At 38.3% G+C, this 20,264-nt stretch overlaps 1 protein-coding gene across 11 annotated transcripts in view; it reads left to right on the top strand.

Annotated features, from left to right (window-relative positions):
• The window catches only part of kirrel3b (kirre like nephrin family adhesion molecule 3b), a 164,773-nt gene extending 151,637 nt beyond the window's left edge, over positions 1-13,136 (top strand). For 3 of the 11 annotated variants that reach the window (XM_041995100.1, XM_041995098.1, XM_041995104.1), the window contains 6 exons: positions 1,112-1,322; positions 2,513-2,620; positions 3,073-3,156; positions 3,464-3,579; positions 4,240-4,326; positions 8,391-13,136. In XM_041995100.1, the coding sequence (XP_041851034.1) occupies positions 1,112-1,322; positions 2,513-2,620; positions 3,073-3,156; positions 3,464-3,579; positions 4,240-4,326; positions 8,391-8,852 (1,068 nt within the window). In that variant the 3' untranslated portion in view covers positions 8,853-13,136. The remainder of the gene's footprint in view (positions 1-1,111; positions 1,323-2,512; positions 2,621-3,072; positions 3,157-3,463; positions 3,580-4,239; positions 4,327-8,390) is intronic. The other 8 variants (XM_041995102.1, XM_041995101.1, XM_041995108.1 and 5 more) reach the window with 6 other exon arrangements.
• Positions 13,137-20,264: the final 7,128 nt, after the last annotated feature.

The raw sequence follows: 20,264 nt of genomic DNA, 5'->3' as shown, positions 1-20,264 counted from the left end.
TTTTCATATTTTCCACATGTTTGTCTCAAATATTCCTTATTTTAATACATTATAATTTTTTTTTTTTTTGTTTGTTTTGTTTTGTTTTTTATTTTCCCATTTGACAGAAGATAATGCCATGGTTACAGCAATTCTGTGCACACAAATGCCAGGATTTCCAATTTACTTCTTTTAATTTACTTTGAGTTAAAAATGTAAAGTTAAATATAAAAAAAATTGTCTCTTAAAACTCTCCATTTTATCTGATTGAGCTCAGGAAATCAAATATTGAATGATATTTTAGTTGTGATTTTTTTAAATCATCATGTGATATCTTCTTATATCGATTTCTGGCTCTTACACTGAATTAAAAAAACAAATTGTAGCAGAATTTGTGATATAAGCAAACACTGACTTGCTGTCCATTAACATGGAAAAACCCATCAAAGTACAAGAAAAACTCTAATCATGAAGGCCACAGCCAACATTTAAACAGGAAGCTTTAATTTTTGTAAGGCAACAGGACAATGTAGTCTACACATCCTGGAATTCAGAGAAACAGAAATTAATAGCTCCGAACATGCCATCAACAAACACTTTTAACTGCTTCATTGTTTAAACTAGCCAGCAGCGTGAAACATACAGTCCACATCTATTAAAAATGTTAGCTTTTACGAGGCTCAGAGTTGGCTTAGTTGAATGGCCTTTATTTCAAATAGCCTAAGATTTATTAACTTACTGTAACTTGAGTAAAGTTCAAGTATGGCCTCAGCACATTCAGTCTTTATTGGTACAACAGACAGTGACTCAGTCTTGAGATGATGACAGAACCTCCCCAGATGGGTCTCAGTTATTCCACCCAGCAGGGCATCCTGGCATATACAGTATACACTTGTCTCAGTAAACACAGAGACTTAATTAAGCCAGTACCCTACTGCACTCATGGTGTCACAGCATCGCCATGACAACATCTAGCCAAGTAAATCATTGCACAGAGAACATAAATAATTTATTAGCTGACTTCCATAAACTTTATGGATATCACAAGTGAGGGATAGCATTCATCTGTTAATAACATCACATAAATGAGGTTTGCTGTCTTTTCACCACTAATGTATGTGTCCTTTTAAAGGCCTGGTCATGGAAGGAGACTGTCCTGGAGTCTGGAACCTCTGGTCGCTACACTGTAGAGACTGTGAACACAGAAGAAGGAGTCATTTCCACACTGACCATGAGTAACATTGTCCCGGCTGACTTCCAGACCATCTACAACTGCACGGCGTGGAACAGCTTTGGCTCTGACACCGAGATCATACGCCTTAAGGAACAAGGTGGGAGCCAAGGTTCGACAGGTTCCACCTTCCTCTTCTTCAAATCCCGTGCTTGTGGTTTTTAAGATGGAGATAAGAGATAGTAGTGTGCATTACTGTGTTTGTGCCAGTGAGGTTGTGACCGTGCCTGTCTCTAATGTCATAGTGCTGGTGTACTGTGTTTGTGAAAGCACATTCTTGTTTATGCTTATAATTGATGGACACATGCATAAAACCTTTTCTTTTTTTTTCTTTACCTGTTATTAGAGCTGAGTGCAAAGCCCAAATTCTTTAGGATTTGACTAGCAAAAAGTTTTTCATAATGCCAGCTATATTTTTCTTACATATTAGTTTTTCCTTTACCTTAAACTTAAGCTTATTAATTCACAGTGGTGACCTTTAGCTTACACCGCATCCATGCTATAAAATACAATGCCCTTCTTGTATAGTTCATTAAAAAAAACCTTCAAAGCGTCTTTATGAGCGACCTCTTCCCCCTTTACCACAGTAGCAGCCCCGTTTTCTGTCCACTTATCGCAAATTATAAATAAGCCACTCGCATGCAACTGGCATTGATCAATGAAGACATTAAGAGGGCTTTAATGGTGCAGGAAGAGCACTTATTTGTTTGCATTTGTTTAAAATGCAGGAAGGTCATTAATGTGGGCGGGTAGCTCAGGTTCCCATTAAATAGTTAGAACAGCTTTCTATTTTGTTGTTTCTGGTCACAAACATGATGCTCCTTAAACTAATGCAGAAACACTTCCACCTCATGAAAGTGAAAGCATTCTGCAGAATGCTTCAATTAGCAGACATAAGTGGAAATTAAATTAACAGACATTAGGATACTAAAATAATATTAGAATAACTAAAAAAGTTTTTTTTTTTTTTTTTCTTGAAGTTGCAGCTGTTTCGCGACTGTTTTTTTTTCTCTCTTTGGCATTGGATTTGTTTATTTTTACCACCTGGCATTGAGCCTGTGAGCTGTGTCAGTGTCACTTACAGAGATAACATAAAGCACATCACTCCTGAGTTTTTGTTTGCTGCAGACACTTAAAAGAAAGCAAAGATATGAAAAGAACTCGTGCCCATGTGTGCTTGTGGTGGAAAAAAAAATGTGTCTGTGTGTCTCTGTGAACTCTCCTGTCATGAATTCAGTGTACATGTCAGATGTTTGAGGTATTTCATTATAGAAGGACATGCCTTTATGTTGCTCTCTGCAGAATCCCTCCCAGTGGCTGTGATCATCGGCATTGCTGTGGGAGCCTTTGTGGCCCTTATTGTCCTAATGGGCACCATCGGCGCGTTCTGTTGCACCCGCTCTCAGAGAAGTACGTTTCCTTTCTGCTTTTACATCCACTCAAGCAAGGATGCCAACGATTGTATTGTCCTTAAGCACACATAAAGAAATGTCCATCTACTAAAATCTTTATATTTTTTTGATCTTTAAACAACTGAGAACATTTCTGTTGAGATCTCTTAAATATGGCAAAACTGCAGCACAGAAATCTGGCACTTAGTCTCACATTTAACACAAAATGACTCACTGCTTGAGATGGGCATCTTTTTTGTGGTGCAGATAGCCAGATTGTGACCAGGGCTCATTTCATGCAATCTCAGTCTGGCTGCTTTCCCTTTTTGAGGCTATTTACATCCTGCGCTGTCTTCACTGCCACCCACCCATCAAACCAAGTGACTCAAGTCAGAAACAGTCAGCCACTGCCTCCAAGAATCACACTTTGCTACTGGTCCCTTCAGCATGTCTATTGTCTGTATACTACAGAGGAAGCACACCTGGTTATGCCCTCACTGCCCGTCTCCATCTGTGCACACCAGAGAGAACTTGCAAGCAAAATTAAGACAGAAAGTAAGACTTTGTTATATGACAGTTTAACATCAGCATTGTCCTGAACAGAATGAGCCACCGTAAGAAAACTGCATGATTGCATTCATATAGAGAAAGATAATCTTGTGTTGGCAGGAAACAGATGATTAATAATGCTTTGTGTTGTTTTCGGGAAATGGGAGCGCTGTAACAAAGCACACCCTGGGATCTCTGCTAAATCTTACACTACTGCAAACTGCACTCAAGGGAATTATCACATCAACACATAGGGAGTGGTGCTTCTTCCAGCTTATTAAGACATACTGTACATGTTGTCTGTTTCTGGCAGATCTGAAAGGAGTCGTGTCAGCAAAAAATGACATCCGGGTGGAGATCGTACACAAGGACCACAATGCAGCACGAGAAAATGAAGAACACACCTCCATGAAACAACTGATGGTGAGTGTGAGTGTCACAACATACTACTTTCTACTTCTTCCTTTTCCCATTTTTTTAGAAATAAATTCTCAGCTGTTTCTTTGTTATTGCATGTCCTTTGAAAGCTGAATGGATGCATGAATGAACAACTGAAGAGTGTGGTGCATTTAAGGCACAGGATTTATATAACTCAAAATAATGCTACCAGTTGAGAGCAGACTAGAGTATAAAAATTGATGCATGCTGTGTAATCCTGCAGATCATGTTCTGTACATGCAGAACTGCTTCTACTTCTGAGCTCTAACAGTGTTTTGGTTTCCTTGCAGTTTGCTCCGGGTCTGAGCTCTTTCTAAGTGAAGCTTTGTGATTGTGTTTTCATTCAAAATACTTTGTACAGTCTACACTTGATGTTAGAGGGGGGAGTTGAGTTGAGCTACCTCACAAATCTGCATTTTGTAAAGATAAATAAAAGATATTCATGGATAAATTATTAATGCCCCCTGCCAGCCTTGAGTGAAGGTGAAGCATGTTTGACTGATATTAAAAACGAAGAACAAGTTAAAAAAAAAAAAAAAAAAAAAAAAAAAGGTTGAACCAGTTTCTTTTTAAAAAAATCTTCTTTTTCTGAGTTTACGAGCTTCGGAAAGTGTGCAGGCTCTTAATATACTTTGCTTGATGTCTGTGTAGGTTGAGCGAGGAGAGTTCCAGCAGGAGTCTGTTCTGAAGCAGCTGGAGGTATTACAAGAGGAGGAGAAGGAGTATCAGCACATTAAGGTACGGCTCATGTACAATGTCAGCGTAAAGGCATGAATACAGGAATATGGGAGAACAAAGGAAAAAAGATGGTGGGAGAATGAATACCTTTGGGCCAAATGGTGGTCTTCAACTCTGGAACCAAAATAGCTGAAAAGCATTAATCCCTCTTCTGCTTTTTTTTATGTTTATTTCTGAAGTTAAGTCCAGAGGCTAAATGAGTCCACTTATAGGACTGATTTTAATAATTAGTTTCTCATTTAAGGTGGCTCAACTAATCAAAGGCTGGTTGGCCCTCAAGCTGATTTTTCAGCTTTTATTTATACCTTAGATGACATGATTGGGATGAGTTCCTTTACAGCACATATAGGACTGAGGAGAGGTGTTGCAGCTTTAATAGCTGGCCTGATTTGACTTTCCCAGCTGTGTATGGAGCTTTTTTTCTGCCATTTGGAGTACACTTCAGAGATGCAAAATGTTCTTCCAACACAACATTCTGTTAAGAAATGTATATAAGTTATGCAATATTATCCAAAAAAGATGATTTAGTTTTACCTTTAATGGAAATGTGTGACTTTTTATTGTCCATGCAATGCAGAACTGTAGAACAAATCACACAGGGTAACCCGGTATTGTCTACAGTTCTTTCCATTTTAACAGTGACTTCTGTTACCTACATTTGGGCATTAGAAACACATGGTTTGGTTTAGGCATTAAAATAAAAAATAAAAAAATAATTTTTTTGTATTCATCATCATGCCAGGTTAACACTACTTAATAGGAAACAATGTGCAAAATAGAAAGTTTATGTCAATATTCAAATATTCTTTTTTTGGAAAAGTGTGGCTGTTACATGTTATGGAGTCAGACTGGGTTGTATATACAGCTGTGCAACTTTACTGTATGAAAAATATAAAATACAAAAGGTCTCGGCCAAACCAGAAACTACAAAGCAAAAATGTTGCATGAAAACTGAATTTTAATGTTCAGTATATTTTTATCACTTTGTTTGTCAGTATATTACAGATCCACATCTCCATCTTGTTTTCACTGCCCACATCTTGCTTTTCTCCATTCACCTTCTGCATAGGTGTGCATTCGGTCCATAATACATGGAACATAATCACTTGTATTCAACATAGGATATATATATATATATATATATATATATATATATATATATATATATATATATATACTTGTTTTATGTAGATACTTGACTTCACTGATCAGAGAAGCTAATATTAGTTCTTCTATCCAGTTTTATTTGTAATGCACATAAAATTACATGGGCATTTTCCATAGATATGAAAAAACAATGGGTGGAGGAAAAAAGACATTGGCCTGCCTGGTAATATTTTTTCATGAAATATGTTGAGAGGTACGAACTGCTATGCATGCATTCTGTACATCACACAGCTTCCCATCCTTTCAGCACCAATGCTGGCTTAATATAGCTGTGAAGTTTTCACTTAAAAGTATGTAAAGTGATCAGGTTGAATGTAACGCTAACCTAATCACTACTTTGTTTATCAAACACCCGTGTTGGCTCTTTCAGAAATCTGCTTCAAAAATTCAAATATTTAAGCAAACAAGAGGCAAAACAGAACAATAAACAGAAGTAGCACTTTCACATGTCTTAAACAGTCTCATAGGACTGAATGGGTTTTCTGCTCACTTGCATACAAACATGTTTTATTTGGAAACGAGACATGAATGTTGTACATAGTTTTGGTGATAATTATAGACAATTAGGTGTGCATGCAACAAAATATGTAGCTGCATAGTTACAAAAGTCCATATGGTTATAGCATGCACTTTTTACATTTATTGGTTTTCACCATTGCTGCCATGTCTTTTAAATGCTGCCTGACAACATAAATCTAGGAATTTGTTACAGCTTACCATTTATAACTCTGAAACTTCTTGTTTCCTGGTGAGATTTGGTTGTTTCTGCATAAATCCAGCCATATGCACATGTGATTTTCTATGGGTTTCACAAAACCCAGTCATCATCAATCTCAACCATTTCCAGTATGGAGCTGATTTGAATCACATTTCCACTTAAAAAGCAGTGACATGATCAGCAAGTAAGAAAGACAAGGCCTGGCTCACATCTCAGTTCTCGTGGTGGATGGTTAGGCAGAAATAAAAAATAAAATATATCCCAGACACTACATCCATTTTTTTGATCACTATGCCAGACGTGACCATCCTTCCACACTGGCTGCCCTGCTCCCTAATTTTTGTTGGCACTTATGAACATATGAGAAGCTAAAATGTCATTGTGTTTACATCAAACCAAGTGTGCCTCATTCAGGAAACAAAGGATTTAGTAAATGCAATAAAACTGACGTCAGTGCTATTTATTGTAGTGCCGCACACCCCTTTACATGGCAATGAATAGCTCAATCTGCACAAGTGATGCACTTTGCTTTGAGCTCTCCCATCACACGCAAAGGCACTTAATGACTTGAAGCCTCTGCAATAAAGGATCCACAGGAGATTTTACAGATTGTAAAGATTCTCAAGTCAAGGCCTTTTTCAGTCTCTGATGAGTCGACTTCTAGTGAAGGATGGCTACTGTCTCTTTTTGTTTTGTTTTGTTTTTTTAAGGTATTCCATAGTTTTTCTATTTGTTACCTTCTCTTTTTTGCTTGAAATTGCTTTTATACTGTTAAATGGAGCATTCATTCAGTCTTCTTACAAAAACTTCCAGTTCTATTTTTTTAGGAATTTGATTTTTAATTGATTTTTTTTTTCCAATATTTGTCTTGAACTATTTATAATGAACTTAAGACATGTCCTTAAACTTTCAAACACAGTACTATAATAGCTATTACTTGTACAGAAGACTCAGATTTTTTTCTTTTTTCTCCCTCCCCCCCAGTTTCAATTTAGTAGCTGTGTATGGTAAGGAATTTAATCAGAAATATACTGTTCTGCGTTAGTTGAGTAAAGATCTTTTTTCATTCTTTATTTCCATTCAATTTAATTGATTTTCATTTCATTCATTCAGTCTTGTCTATTGTTGTGGTGCAATGGAACATTTCAGGTTTTTTATGTATGTAAGTTGTTGCTGAATGCATTCAAATATGTGGTGAAAGTGTTAGCAACACTTTCAGAAAATGCTATAGTAAACTGAAAGATTATCTGCAAGTGTTCGCTGTACCTCTGACCTAAATTTCCATCAGTAAAACTTGAAATGAATTTTCACACAAGGTCCTACAGGTGTCTTCTGTTCACTTTTTACATCTTGCTTGAATCACTGTTACACAGACAAATTCCCTCTCTTTCTTTTGCCCATTGGCTTGCTGGCATCAGCTCCCTGGAGCATGCTTCTGTTATGTTTCCCTGCTTACCTGCTGCCTTAGGGGCCAGATTTTTTTTAAGCCTAGTTAATGACTGAGTGCATGAGGCAGGAGCAGAGAAGAGCCCAAACAAGACATAAAGACCAGATGCAAACAATCTCCCTGTCTGCTGTCTGGTAATGGCAAACATAATGAGGATCCTCTTAGGTTGTCTCTCCCATTATGAGCATTCTTCTTTTAGGCTTTGCCACCATGCTAACGGTGCTTGACATTCACATCTATTCACATGAGTACACAGAAGACCGGGTGACTGGACCCTTAGCAACAGCTGGGTGCCTGCAGCCTTGCAGAAAAACAAGAGGCACACTATTTAGAATTATGTGGAATTACAGATACTACAATCCATTAAGCTCTAATTAAAACTGGTATGTAAGTGAACTTTGCAGTGACAAGTGCATGCCTTACTTAGAAACATCAAATCCTGCTTAATTAGTGGGTGACATGATTTTAAGGTTAGAGCAAGCGCTGACTCAACCTAACCTTGACACCAAGCTTCATCACTATTTTCCTTGTGACGTGCACAGGAAACTGCTCAGTGTAAATGGTAATTAGTGCCAGTTTGGCCTTAGCTCCTGTCATATCTTCCTTTTTTATACTCCACATTTTCTTTTTAGCTTGTTTGTACTTATGGCTTTAGAAGAAAGTACAAAACATAGATTTTGCATATTTATTCATAATTATAATCCTTCTTTCCTATCTGTGTGTCTTCAATAGGACCCTACAAATGGCTATTACAGTGTCAACACCTTCAAGGAGCACCACACTCCGACCATGACAAGTAATCAGACTGCCGAGGTGAGGAACCCCACCAACACGGGTACCCTGGGCAAGCAGAGGGTACCAACAGGCATGTCCTTCACCAACATCTATTCCACCCTGGGAGCGGGCCCCAACCGTCTGTATGACTACAGCCAGCGCTTCGTGCTGGGTATGGGCAGCAGCTCCATTGAGCTGTGCGAGCGGGAGTTCCAGCGCGGCTCGCTCAGCGACTCCAGTTCCTTCATCGACACGCAGTGTGACAGCAGCATCAGCAGCTACAGTAAGCCGGACGGCTACGTGCAGTTCGACAAAGACAGCAAGGCCTCAGCCTCTTCCTCCTCCCACTACTCCCAGTCCTCCTCGCAAAACTCTGACCTCACCCGGCCCCTCCAGAAGCGTATGCAGACCCATGTCTGACCACCAGGGAGGGAGGGTTTTTAAATATGGTGTATCGAGCAGCGAGGATTGTAAAACTACTAAAGAAATGAACCACCAGGAGCCCCTGTAGTATCAGCGTTACAAAGTGTTTCCTATGGATGCCCAAAGATGCTGGGGCTGCTGGGCTGGACTTACTTACACTTATCAATGTCCCCAAAAATAAGAAAAAAAAAAGATAAAGGATCTAGAAGCCTTACATTTCCTTCATGCTTAATTTATCAACTTTCTCCTTTTTCAACTCATAATACAGTTGTGCCACAGGTTTTTTTCCAACACAGACACATCAGTTTGGTATTCAAACTTCCGGACTTGATCTAAGCAGTAAGATTGTTAACAGATCAGAGAGCAGGAATACAAGACTATGTGTGACAATCGGCTCCCCTGGCATGGACCAAATTAGCTTATTAGAGATTGTCATTCAGAAAAAGCAAGACTGCGGTGAAACACTCAGCACAAACTGCTTGACAATAGTGCGAGCCAGTGTCCTGCTGCTCTCTTGTTGTTAGAAAGCACAACAATGAATGTGCATGTGATTTTTTTCTCTTTTCCTTTTCTTTCTTTTTTTTATTCTTAAACTTGTTAAAGAAATAACTTTTCCCCACCTTCCCTTCAAACACTGTGTGTTAAACTTCGTTTGTTAAAGTCCATTCTCTTGTGTGGGTGGAAGAAAACTTTCCCTATGCGCTAACAGATGTCTCAAATATTGAAAAGAACAGCTGTCTTGGGGGGGTTTTTTGTCTATTTTTCCTTCTCACTCTGCGACTGTATCTGAGCTGCAAAGCTGAGCAGATAAAAAAGGGGCTGAGATGTTATTTTAAATCCCTGAGTCATCATTTCACTTTGACACTCTGAGATAAAAGAATATCAGTGTACAGTACATATGTGACTGTAATTTCTTTTTTAAACATCTAATTTCTGACTCTGATTTCCCACATGGATGACTCTAAATGAGACACGAGCGCCTCTTCTTGTCCATATCTACTTTGCCTTGAGGGTCTGTTTGAACTGGGTCAATACAAACTTTGGCTGAGTGAGACAGACAAACACCATCAGCTCTTCTGTGGACGGGGAGCTGCATCCACGCTGAATCCTGCTCTGAGGCATTTGCAGCTGGAAGGTCCACAAATTACAACTTGTGTTGCACTTGTGAGTTTCCCCTTTTAATACCACACATCATCATCATATCATCAATACTTAAGGGTACCTGCTGAATGAAGCATAATAATTATATTTTAGTTTCTTATTGTTTGTTTTTCCCATTGCTAGTGTCAGTATCACTGCTCACACTGGAACTCAGTGCATCCTGACTGGTTTCCTACCTGTGGCTACTTTGAAGCTAACGGGGGCAATCTAATGCTTTTTAACTGCACTGTTTGTTTTATTCTCCACTCTATGTGGAATGTATGAAAGCAGATGTATAATCAAATCACTGACACTGTTTTTGTTTGAGTTGAGACTGGATACTGAGTACGAATTTAACTCGCAGGAAAAAATCACCAATCTTGATTCCTTCATGTTTTGATAAGAAGAGACATTTGCTTTTCTCCAGCACTGAACGCATTGGCGTTTTCCAATTTGAAAATTGTGCACAGCAGATAATGTAAAGCTACTGAGCAAGAAAAGTTTTTTTTTTTTTTTCTTTCTTTTGGCCTACATGCATTTACACACCTGAACGCTATCACCTATTGTTGTCGACCTTATACTGTGTTAAAGCAGGCTCTCTCTGAAAATGCCAGCTATTTACAGAAGGTGTACAGCTGCGGTTTCATTGTGCACTACATCACATTTGATGAAAGCATTCAAAAGCCTGGTGTGTCTGTGGATTCTCAAGGTTTGTTCCGGCCATGCTTCATAAAATCAGATTGCTTGTGATTTGATCGGTTCTTTAAAAGATAAAGAGGAGTTTCGGGAAGAACAAATGGCTCAAAGACAGGACTGAAAAACAGTAGCTCATCGTGTCAGTGTCAACTTTGTTTTGTGAAATCAAACAAACAAAGTATAAGTGGTTACTAATCTTATCTGTTCAGGTCAGGGGGTCTTTTTTCTTTCTTTCCAGTATGTTGTGCAGCAGTCATTGAACCAGGATGATACCGTGTGAGCCTAAAAACTATGAAATCTGCCTCATAGCTCATGAGATACCAAGCATGGTATGAGAACAAAAGCAAGTTGTTGTTGTAAGCACTTTACATATGATTATGTTGGAGGCATTTGAAATGGGTTTTCCACTTGACTGGCAGTGGTTTGGACTAATTTTACAAATGGATTGGCGCCCGTTGTACAGCTTAAGACAAAAAGCTCTGTTTCAATGCTGATAATCCAGCTTGGCACTTAGCAGACTGTATATAAATCTCTAATGCTGTCATATTCTGTATATATCTTTTTTTCTGGCTTTTTTTTCTTTCTTATTCAGATATCACAACAGTATATTAGAGCTCAACAAATACATGGCATCAAAACTGCACAGCCAGACAATCATTTTCTCTTTGTTTCCATTCCAAAAAAATGTTGCTTGTTTCTCACAAATTACAGAGAATGCCTGTGCAAGCAGTTTTCTCTCCCCCCTGAGATCTCTGTACACCAAGCACACATGAGGCTATAGGACAAGCTTAGCTGGGACAGCTTTGAAGTGAGATGCAGTAAGAGGTTATTATACTTTCAGCCGCTCAGAGAGATGCCCAGTAATTTAATGCATTTGGCACCATGATGACTGTCAAGTATGTCTGTCTCATTTCTTTAAGACATATATTTTTCTTAGAATTCATGAGTGAAAGATTTTTTTCCCTTGTTATAGGCAGCATTGCATAATGGGATCTAATTTGCAAGAGACAGGTGGGTTTCTATTTATGTTATTTGCACACCAGAATATAAAACATTATTAAATTGCAAACTTTGAGAAAGTCTCCACTTTTGTAACAATACAATTTTGCTGTCCTGTCCAAAAGGCAAAGTTTTCTCTATTAACTGCAGCTTGTGTGCTGATCCAAACATAATGCATTTTCCCAGTCCAGAGAGTCTGCACACTGCACAGCAAACAGATAAATATTTGATAGGCACGCCTTCTGTCCCATCCAACCCCCAATGGCAACATCTACAGTGGGCATGAGAGCGTTACAGGATGAGAGTGCCATGTCAGTCCTTGGGAATCAAAAGCCCATGTGAGGACGGAGTGTGCCTGCTCACCTGTGGGCGGCTCGCCGGCTGGTGATGGCGCCGTCTGTTCGCCTGGCTGCAAGCACCACACAGATGCCAGGGCATGACAGATGATTAAACACAGAGACCCGAAACAATTACAAGAGGTTGCTGGCCCTTCCTGATAAAACAGACCCACCCTTTCAGAGCAGAGGATGTGTGGTACTTTATTATTCAGAGATCCTAAGGACAAGCTTGTTATACACTGGATGAGAGCATTACTGAGGTGAGGGACAGAAATTATGAACAGTGAAAACTGCTTTTAGATGTATAACAGCTTTTTTTTTCAACTGGCTATATATTATGTTTTGTCTATGGTATAACAAAGTTTGCTTTGAATGAATAAACTGGAAAAATACCCAAAGAAATGCTGAATATTAGGCTTATCAATATCTTGGCTATGCCTGCAATGGGTGAATTAAATCATGCTCTTTAAGGTCATCCTCTGTGTAGGTGCTAATGCCCATGATGGAACACATTAGAGCTGGTGCCATTTGGAAATCACTGAAATGTGTAAATGCTTTCTCTCTTCATGTCTATTTTTTTTTTTTTTTTTATTCTTACCAATCAATACCTTGTTAGTACTTTAATAACATGCAAGTGTAAGGCCTGGACTAAATAGTATTTGTAATCCTCATTTTTCTATAGCCTTCAGGGCACAATGGTAATCAATTGGTTTTTTGTTTGCAGTGTTACATAAGTCACAAGAAAACTGAAAGCATCACAGAAAAGCCTTTGAAAGTCAAATGAGTACAGTTCTCTGTAATTGGTTGAGTTGTTCTGTACAAATAATGCAAACAAGTTGCAAATACTACATGGCACAGGTCTGACAAGTACGTTTGATGGTCATTTCAAAAGTTTGTATAAATAGTAACCATAAACACACAGTAATTGTTATAATAAGACAATGTGTAAATGCATTTTGGGTTAACCACTATTTTTAGACAGTGGCCCTCTGTATCTAAGAAAAAAGAAGAAAAAAAAGAAAACGGTTGTATTTTAACTGTACTGGTCTGTGAATCTATGATGCTTTTACTCTGTATATTTGGAGAATAAAACTGATGTTTGAGTTTGTGTTTATTTGCACTAGTCTCTCTTTGTGGGAAAAACAGCGGTTGATTTTAGGACTGCATGAACCGATCGTTTGTCCATATGTGCTGTTGAATATTTATTGAGCATAAAAGTGCATATTTAGGTGGTAAGCCCTTCAACTACAGCATAAAAATGTTAACAAGAGTTCTAACATTTTTAAACAGCTATTGTTTCTGAAAATCTGTAACATGTACAGCGTTGATTGAAAAATATATTGATTATGTTCAACAAGTTAAAGAAAAGTTACATTTTGTTGATTACATATTTTTTGGCTTGTTTTGTTGTAGTTTTTTTTTTATTTATTTTATTTCATAAGGTAGCATGAAACAGTTTCTTTCAAACTGCAGAAAGCCTTACAAAATAGAAGAATTCTAACAATAGAGCTAAGCTAACATCTCAGAAAGTTGAACACACAAGCCAATTTTCATAATCTAAGTCAGCTTTAAAGTAAAAACATTCCACATAAGATTTAGTGATATATATATATATATATATATATATATATATATATATATATATATATATAAATATAGTAAATTTTAAACCACATTGCTTTTGCATCAAACACGTTTCACTATTTGCTAAACCAAAAATCAAAAGTTTGCTACACGTTGCGCATGTATGGTGACTATTCTTCATATCCTGCCATTAATTAGCCAGGTCCTCGAGGGATGCTATCCTGAATGTTTTGTTTCCCTGCCCCAACAAACCTGATTCAAATCAAATGGATCCAACAGTTTTTTCTTAACTTTTTCACAATGACCCTTTAATTTCAGTCATGTGTGTTGGAGCAGAGAAACAACAAAAACCTGCAGGATAAAAGCTATCGAAGGCAGAGTTTGACACATGTGGGTTAAAACTGATGTGGTTTAGTAACCACTATATGAAGTAGTGTTAATTAAAACTCTTGTGATTTTTTTTAGGTAATTTGTTTTGGATAACTAACATTCACTTTTCTTCAGATCCCTCACAAGTAGCCCTTAGCTTAGATCACCTATTAGAAATCTGTTTCCCCAAATCAAGAGTTTGGCCTGCTATCAGTTGCATGAAATACACTGACTACTCAAATACTTCTTATTACCCACTTAAAATTGGAAAAGAGGAAATAACTGAAAATATGCAAACATGAGATGCACATTACCGAAAACATTACATAACCATAACAAAGCAAGACGAATTGAAGCACATTTTACTAAATTTAGTATATTCAGTCTGTGTTTTCTCCTGTCTCTTTTTAACACAGCTTTGCAGTTATCTAATAACAAATGAGGATGCAGGTAATTTAAGTCATGTGATTTTAACTCGCATTTGTTTACCAACAGCACTGGCACCGTAAAAGATTTTTCATTTTTTGTCATAGCATCCCAGTGTGGTCCACACATCTAACTACTGTAAATACAGATCCAAGCTGTATTGTTTAGTGTGTGTGTGTGTGTGTGTGTGTGTGTTTGGGATTTGTACCGATTATATTTCAAGAAAAATCAAGAGGATAGTAAATAAGGTGCACAATTAGCAACACAGCCCCATTTCTGGCCACATTCTGCAGTTGAAGCAACACAAAAGTAGCATATGTCATCATCCATATATCTTAAAGTAATACAGCTGTTCTCCAGTTTCTGTCTAGCTTAAGTGTACTTTTATACAGTTTGTTAAATGTAAGCACATTGCTGTTCATTCATTTCCCAGTTCTGCTACTTTCTCAGGCCGTCAGCAGATTCACACCATTACATTAGCATGCAGTCCTTTAATCCATTAATAGGAACATTGCAGACTTACTCCAAATTAAATGAACTCACATAAACACCTTAGCTTGTCTCAAATACTGGCTCCAATCCTATAGAACTGAAACTTAAAAGTGATTTGAATTCCCTCATGCATAGAGTCAATACAATGCAAGGGCAATTACTCTCCAGCTGGATTAATCCACTTGCAGTCAGCTTGGAGACATTGCGTTCTAGTAGTCGGCATCAGAAACAATTCTCTGATTTGTGAACACAGTGTAGCTCAGAAGAGAAAAAGTAAGCGCTACACTGTGACACATAAAACTAGCACCAAAAGCAGGCAAAGGACTCACTGTGCCAATATAAGGTTATGTGAAAACAAGTGCTGCAGTCACTTTAGTTTTGATGTTCAGAGCCCATCTGCCACAGCATTATTTCTCTGGAAATGCCTTCCATGGTGGATAAAGAAAAGTGTACGTGTTTTTCAAATATTACACAATTAGTACCATTTGTAAAGGATTTGACTAATCACAGCACTCCGGCTCATTACTGAGCAGATCTAGGCCAAGCATTTGCTTACATTATCACTTGAAACACTCTCCTTGGAACTTGTTACTGGAAGGCACCAATCATTCATTCCTGCCATCTCTGACAAAGTAGAGAGCTTGTGGAGCTCACAATGGCCCTCACCTCTTCCAAGAGAAACAGGGTTGTAAGAAAATGATTTATAAATGGCTCTGCGTCCTTTCAAATGAGCTGACACAACAGGCTACTCTGTCAGGAACTTCTCTGGCTGACAATTGTATTTGAGATGTAATTTAACAAAAGGATTCATATAAAGCAAATGCCAGACTATGTGTTGTTTCAACACACAAAATTGCAGGTATTTACTCGGTGTGAAGGAAAATGTAGTAGCAGGAGAAGCATGAACAGACTTAAAAAACCTTGACTAAAAACCCTCAGAAAAAAACATTATATATAAAAAGAATGTAACACGTTCTTGATGTCAATATTTTGTTGTGTGTCAAGCTGTATTCACGTTCAGAAAATTGTTTTGTTGTTTTTCTACTCATGCAGCCTAATTAGATTGTCAGTCAAGTTTGTTTTTGGTCTCCACAATGTAAAGCATATGGTTTAATAGCAGACTGAAAGGAAGAGTTAGTGACATGTTGAAGCAAATTTCCATACTGGTGCTTCCTTGATGAAATTGCCAATGTCATTCCTTCTTTACTGTCATTTCTTTATTACAGTCACAAGTTTTGGTAGAAAAACTCACTGACCCAACATTTGTCTTTTAGGAAAAAAAAATAGAAAATGTCCAAAACTAATGGAACATCAAGCAAACAAATATTTATATAAGCTACATCACAGATAGATAGATAGACAGATAGCCAGACAGACAGACAGACAGACAGACAGACAGACAGACAGACAGACAGACAGACAGACAGATAGATAGATAGATAGATAGATAGATAGATAGATAGATAGATAGATAGACAGATAGATAGATAGATACTAACGAAGGCTAATTCAGCATCTGTCCTGCATCCTGTCTCATCTCTAAGCTCTCTCCAACCAGTAAAAGTCAGTCCACTGTTGACTCTTGCTCTGTAACGTTCTCTATTCCTCTTTTTTTCCGTTAATGTCCTCTTGGGTTTCTTTGCTGAATCAGCCATGGTTGGTGTTAAAATTTGGCCAGTGTGTCTACATTCACTTGCTGGCATGTCACCCCATGCTGTACAACAAAACACAGCTGTCATATGATGCCCTTAGCTAGGTGCAGTGCAGTTTTTCCACCTCCAGAGACAACGGCTTAAGGAATGTGCATAATGAATGTAATTGTGCAATAAATTGAGTTAAAAGCGTAGAGTTTTAAAGTACACAAGCTAATTCTGCATCCGTTTTCCATCTTAATTTTACCCTGAGCGCTCTCCAGCCAGTAAAAGTCAGTCTGATGTTGACTCTCGTCCTATCTCTTGTCCTGTCCTTTTCTCTTTTTCTTTTTCTCTCTTAACACTATAATGTCCTCTTGCGATTCTTTGATGAATCAGCCATGGTTTAAAGTGTTTAAATTAGACAGTGTGTTCCAGTTGCTGGTGTGTGACACAGTGCGTAAAGCGAAACTCAGCTGTAATGCTGTAACTGTTCTGAAGTGCAGTTTTTCAGCCACTTTGCTTGTGGGCAACAATGGCACCAGAAAAGTATATAATGAATGTCAGTGTACCACCAAAGTGAGTCTGTAACACATATTAGTAAGGTCAGGGAGTTACATAGTACTACTTTAAACATAATTCATCATCTACATTTAACCATAACGAAAATCTTTTCCTGACCTTTATTCAAAGTGAATACCAGCCTCAGGCCCATGTGCACTTGTGCATGCCCACTATTAATCTCAACCATCGTCAATAGTTGGCCAAACTAGTACATTTATTTAGTTGATAAATGTTCCATTTCATTTATTCAGAATTAGTTCAAAATCCTGAATCTAAATCAGGGATTAGACTGCACTGAAAAAGATCTGAGAACTCCTGGAGGACAAGGTCAAAAGAAAACACTGAAAATACACATGCTCATGCATTTAGTCTATTGCATTTTGGAAACCTTGCTTCTTCCCCACACCTGGACGTGGCTTTGAATGGCATCTGAGCAAATCTTTCAGACCAAGCACGTTTGTAGCGTTTGAGCCTACATAGCCTCTGGATCCCTCCACTCAGCAGGGCTGCATAATTCAAATGAGTGAAGGGAGAGGGGGTGCACCGTCTGTGAATCAGGCATCCAGTGCTGTTAGCACTGCATGCGTGAAATAACTTGCTAACTAAATGATGCATATTTGAAAACAGTGTAAAGTATGTTCTTTTCCAGAGAGAATTAATTAAAATTAAGGGCAAAAATCATGACTTGGTACTATTTGATAAAAATGTTCCCTTTTGCCTATTTCACAGATAAAAACATTCATGTAAAGCTTGAAAAATACAGATAATAGGCATCAATTTTTATTTCCTGCCCAATGTTAAAATGTTAGATATTTGTACAACGCAGTCTTGAAGTGTAAAGAAATTGTCACCCTTTATTATCCTTGGATTTGTCATTAATCACAGTTTGTCTTCATTTCTCCTTAGCCTTTCCCATGTGTCCTTAGTGGGTGCTTAGCCCACTGCTGAAGCGCCATTAAAGAGCTGCTCCTTGCCCACTGAGGGGTAAATAAAATGGAAAATCGTGGCCTTGTGAAAGTGCTGAAAATCGACCGGATTGGCACTGTTTTTTTTTTGTTTTTTTTTCCACTGAAGGAATGTGCATTTAAAGTTGGTTAAGAAAAATAAATCTCCCCTCCTGATTACAAGTTGACTGCCGAGTCAATCCCAGCGAGCATCTTAAATGAATTATTGATCCTATGACCTTTCTCTGTGTTATGGCTTGCTCTTGTTTGTTCCAGCTCTGTTGACTGGACTCACAGCATGGGCAATTTGGGTTGATCAAACATTATCTTTCCACATCAGATTGTTAATTATTCTGGGTGTATTTTCATTGTATTATAACAGGTGAAACATGGGACTGTGGACATAAGTGAGTAAACATGCTTCTGCAGACATGTTTGTGTTCCTGAGCTCTTAATATCTGCCCAATTGTTAAACTGACAAAATAAAACAAAGCTGATAAACAATCTTTTGGAGTTATTTTAGGGGGAAAATTGGGCATGTAAATTTTATTCTATATTATATATTCTTAATTATATTCTCCATCATAGAGTGTGTTTGACAGGGCTTGTTGACAGAGAATCATCTGAAGCAGGTTCAACTGTGACAATTCATAGAAGCGAAATGTCAACTAGTTAATCTTTTGTCAATTATGATGCAATAGATGCATCTTTTTTTCCAGAGCGCAGCTTTAATTCCATCTCTGGTATGTTGACATTTTGCATGTTGACGGGCTGAAGTTTCTAAATTAAGTATAGAGGGTGGTATAATAATAAAAAAGGAGGTTGGGCAGCTGGAAAGCAAAATGAGCACACACGCTGAGCAATTATCATTTTCCTAATTAAGGTTCAGTTTGCACTTCAGTAGTAAGGGCTCTTTCTAATGGCTAGAGCTCTTAAATTGTTTTTCATTTGGAGTGCATTCAAAACAAATGGAACAGCCTGCAGACGTGACATTTGGAGTGCAAGCTTTCTATTAAGTCCATTTGTTGGACTCATCCCTTTGAGTCAGATGCATTCAAGAAACTGTTAGCGTGAATGAATATTAATAATGCATGGACAGCAGACACGCTTTCTTAGCATATAACAAGAGCAGTTGTTTTGGCAGCTTTAGACTTGGCATAGTTTGGAACCAAAGCTTATCTGGTCAATTCCTGTAAATCATGCTGAAACATTATTTATTGCAAATGGATGAAAGGCAGTGATGACTTTTACTTTAGCTTATCCACAGAAGTAGAAGACATCTTTCCCAAAGCTAAAAAGAAAAACAGTTATTTGGTCTCTGATGTTATCAATAAAGGGGAAACTGGAGGTGTTTCTGCGATAAAGAATAAAGGGATATGTTGTTGTCAGCTGTTGATCACCTTGAGGGAGAGAAACCACACAAATATTGGCTTACCTCCAACGCTTTAATGCTTGAATTCTGTTACAGTATGACAGATTTTGTTGAAGCAAAAAAATCATGCTTTTGTACTGAACAAAAAACTTTAGTTCAGACGCTCTGGCAGACAAGGTTAAATTCTTCATGGCAACGTATACATTTTAACAGCCATACCGCACCACATGACACAGCAACATTTTTTTATACTGGCTGCAGAGTTTTATAGCTATTTAAACTGAAATGAGGACATTTCAGACAAGAGAAAAAAGAAGCCAAAGATGGTCAGCTATAGAGCTCAGCATGGTTCAGTCCTGTGAGTATGGGAAGAGGTGCGTGGGTGACAGACAAGCTCAAAGTGCAAGGTGTCACACACTCTCTTGCAGCCGTAGATGACTGACAGCAGGCAGATGGCTTCCTTCATGTACAGGAACAAGAGGAGAAGGCTAAGAGGAAAAGACAGAGGAAAGGTGCCCGCCCTTCAACCCCAACAATGCTCATACTGCCCCCACCCATCACTTGGCCGGATGAGTGCCCCACATGGCGCCCATTGCACAGCTGCTGGCACTGACATGACTCACGATGCCATGTTTCTGCCTGCTGGATGGAGACAGCGGATGGGGCTTAAATGTGCGAGCATGTGCATGTACCACGACCGCTTCAGAGAGATTGATTGTGTGTTGCTGTAAAAGCAGAGCACATGGGGAGTGTAAAATGGGTCAGGGATAAGAGTAGCCAAGGCTTCACAGTGGGCCGGAACTTACTGAGTTGGGGTCAGGAACAGCCCCTCTGCCCCTACAATTCACCCCAGA

The sequence above is a fragment of the Melanotaenia boesemani genome, chromosome 9 (assembly GCF_017639745.1).
Source record: "Melanotaenia boesemani isolate fMelBoe1 chromosome 9, fMelBoe1.pri, whole genome shotgun sequence".
NCBI classification, from domain to species: domain Eukaryota; kingdom Metazoa; phylum Chordata; class Actinopteri; order Atheriniformes; family Melanotaeniidae; genus Melanotaenia; species Melanotaenia boesemani.
Note: the sequence above shows the minus strand (reverse complement) of the source record. Positions and strands in the feature narration are given on the sequence as shown.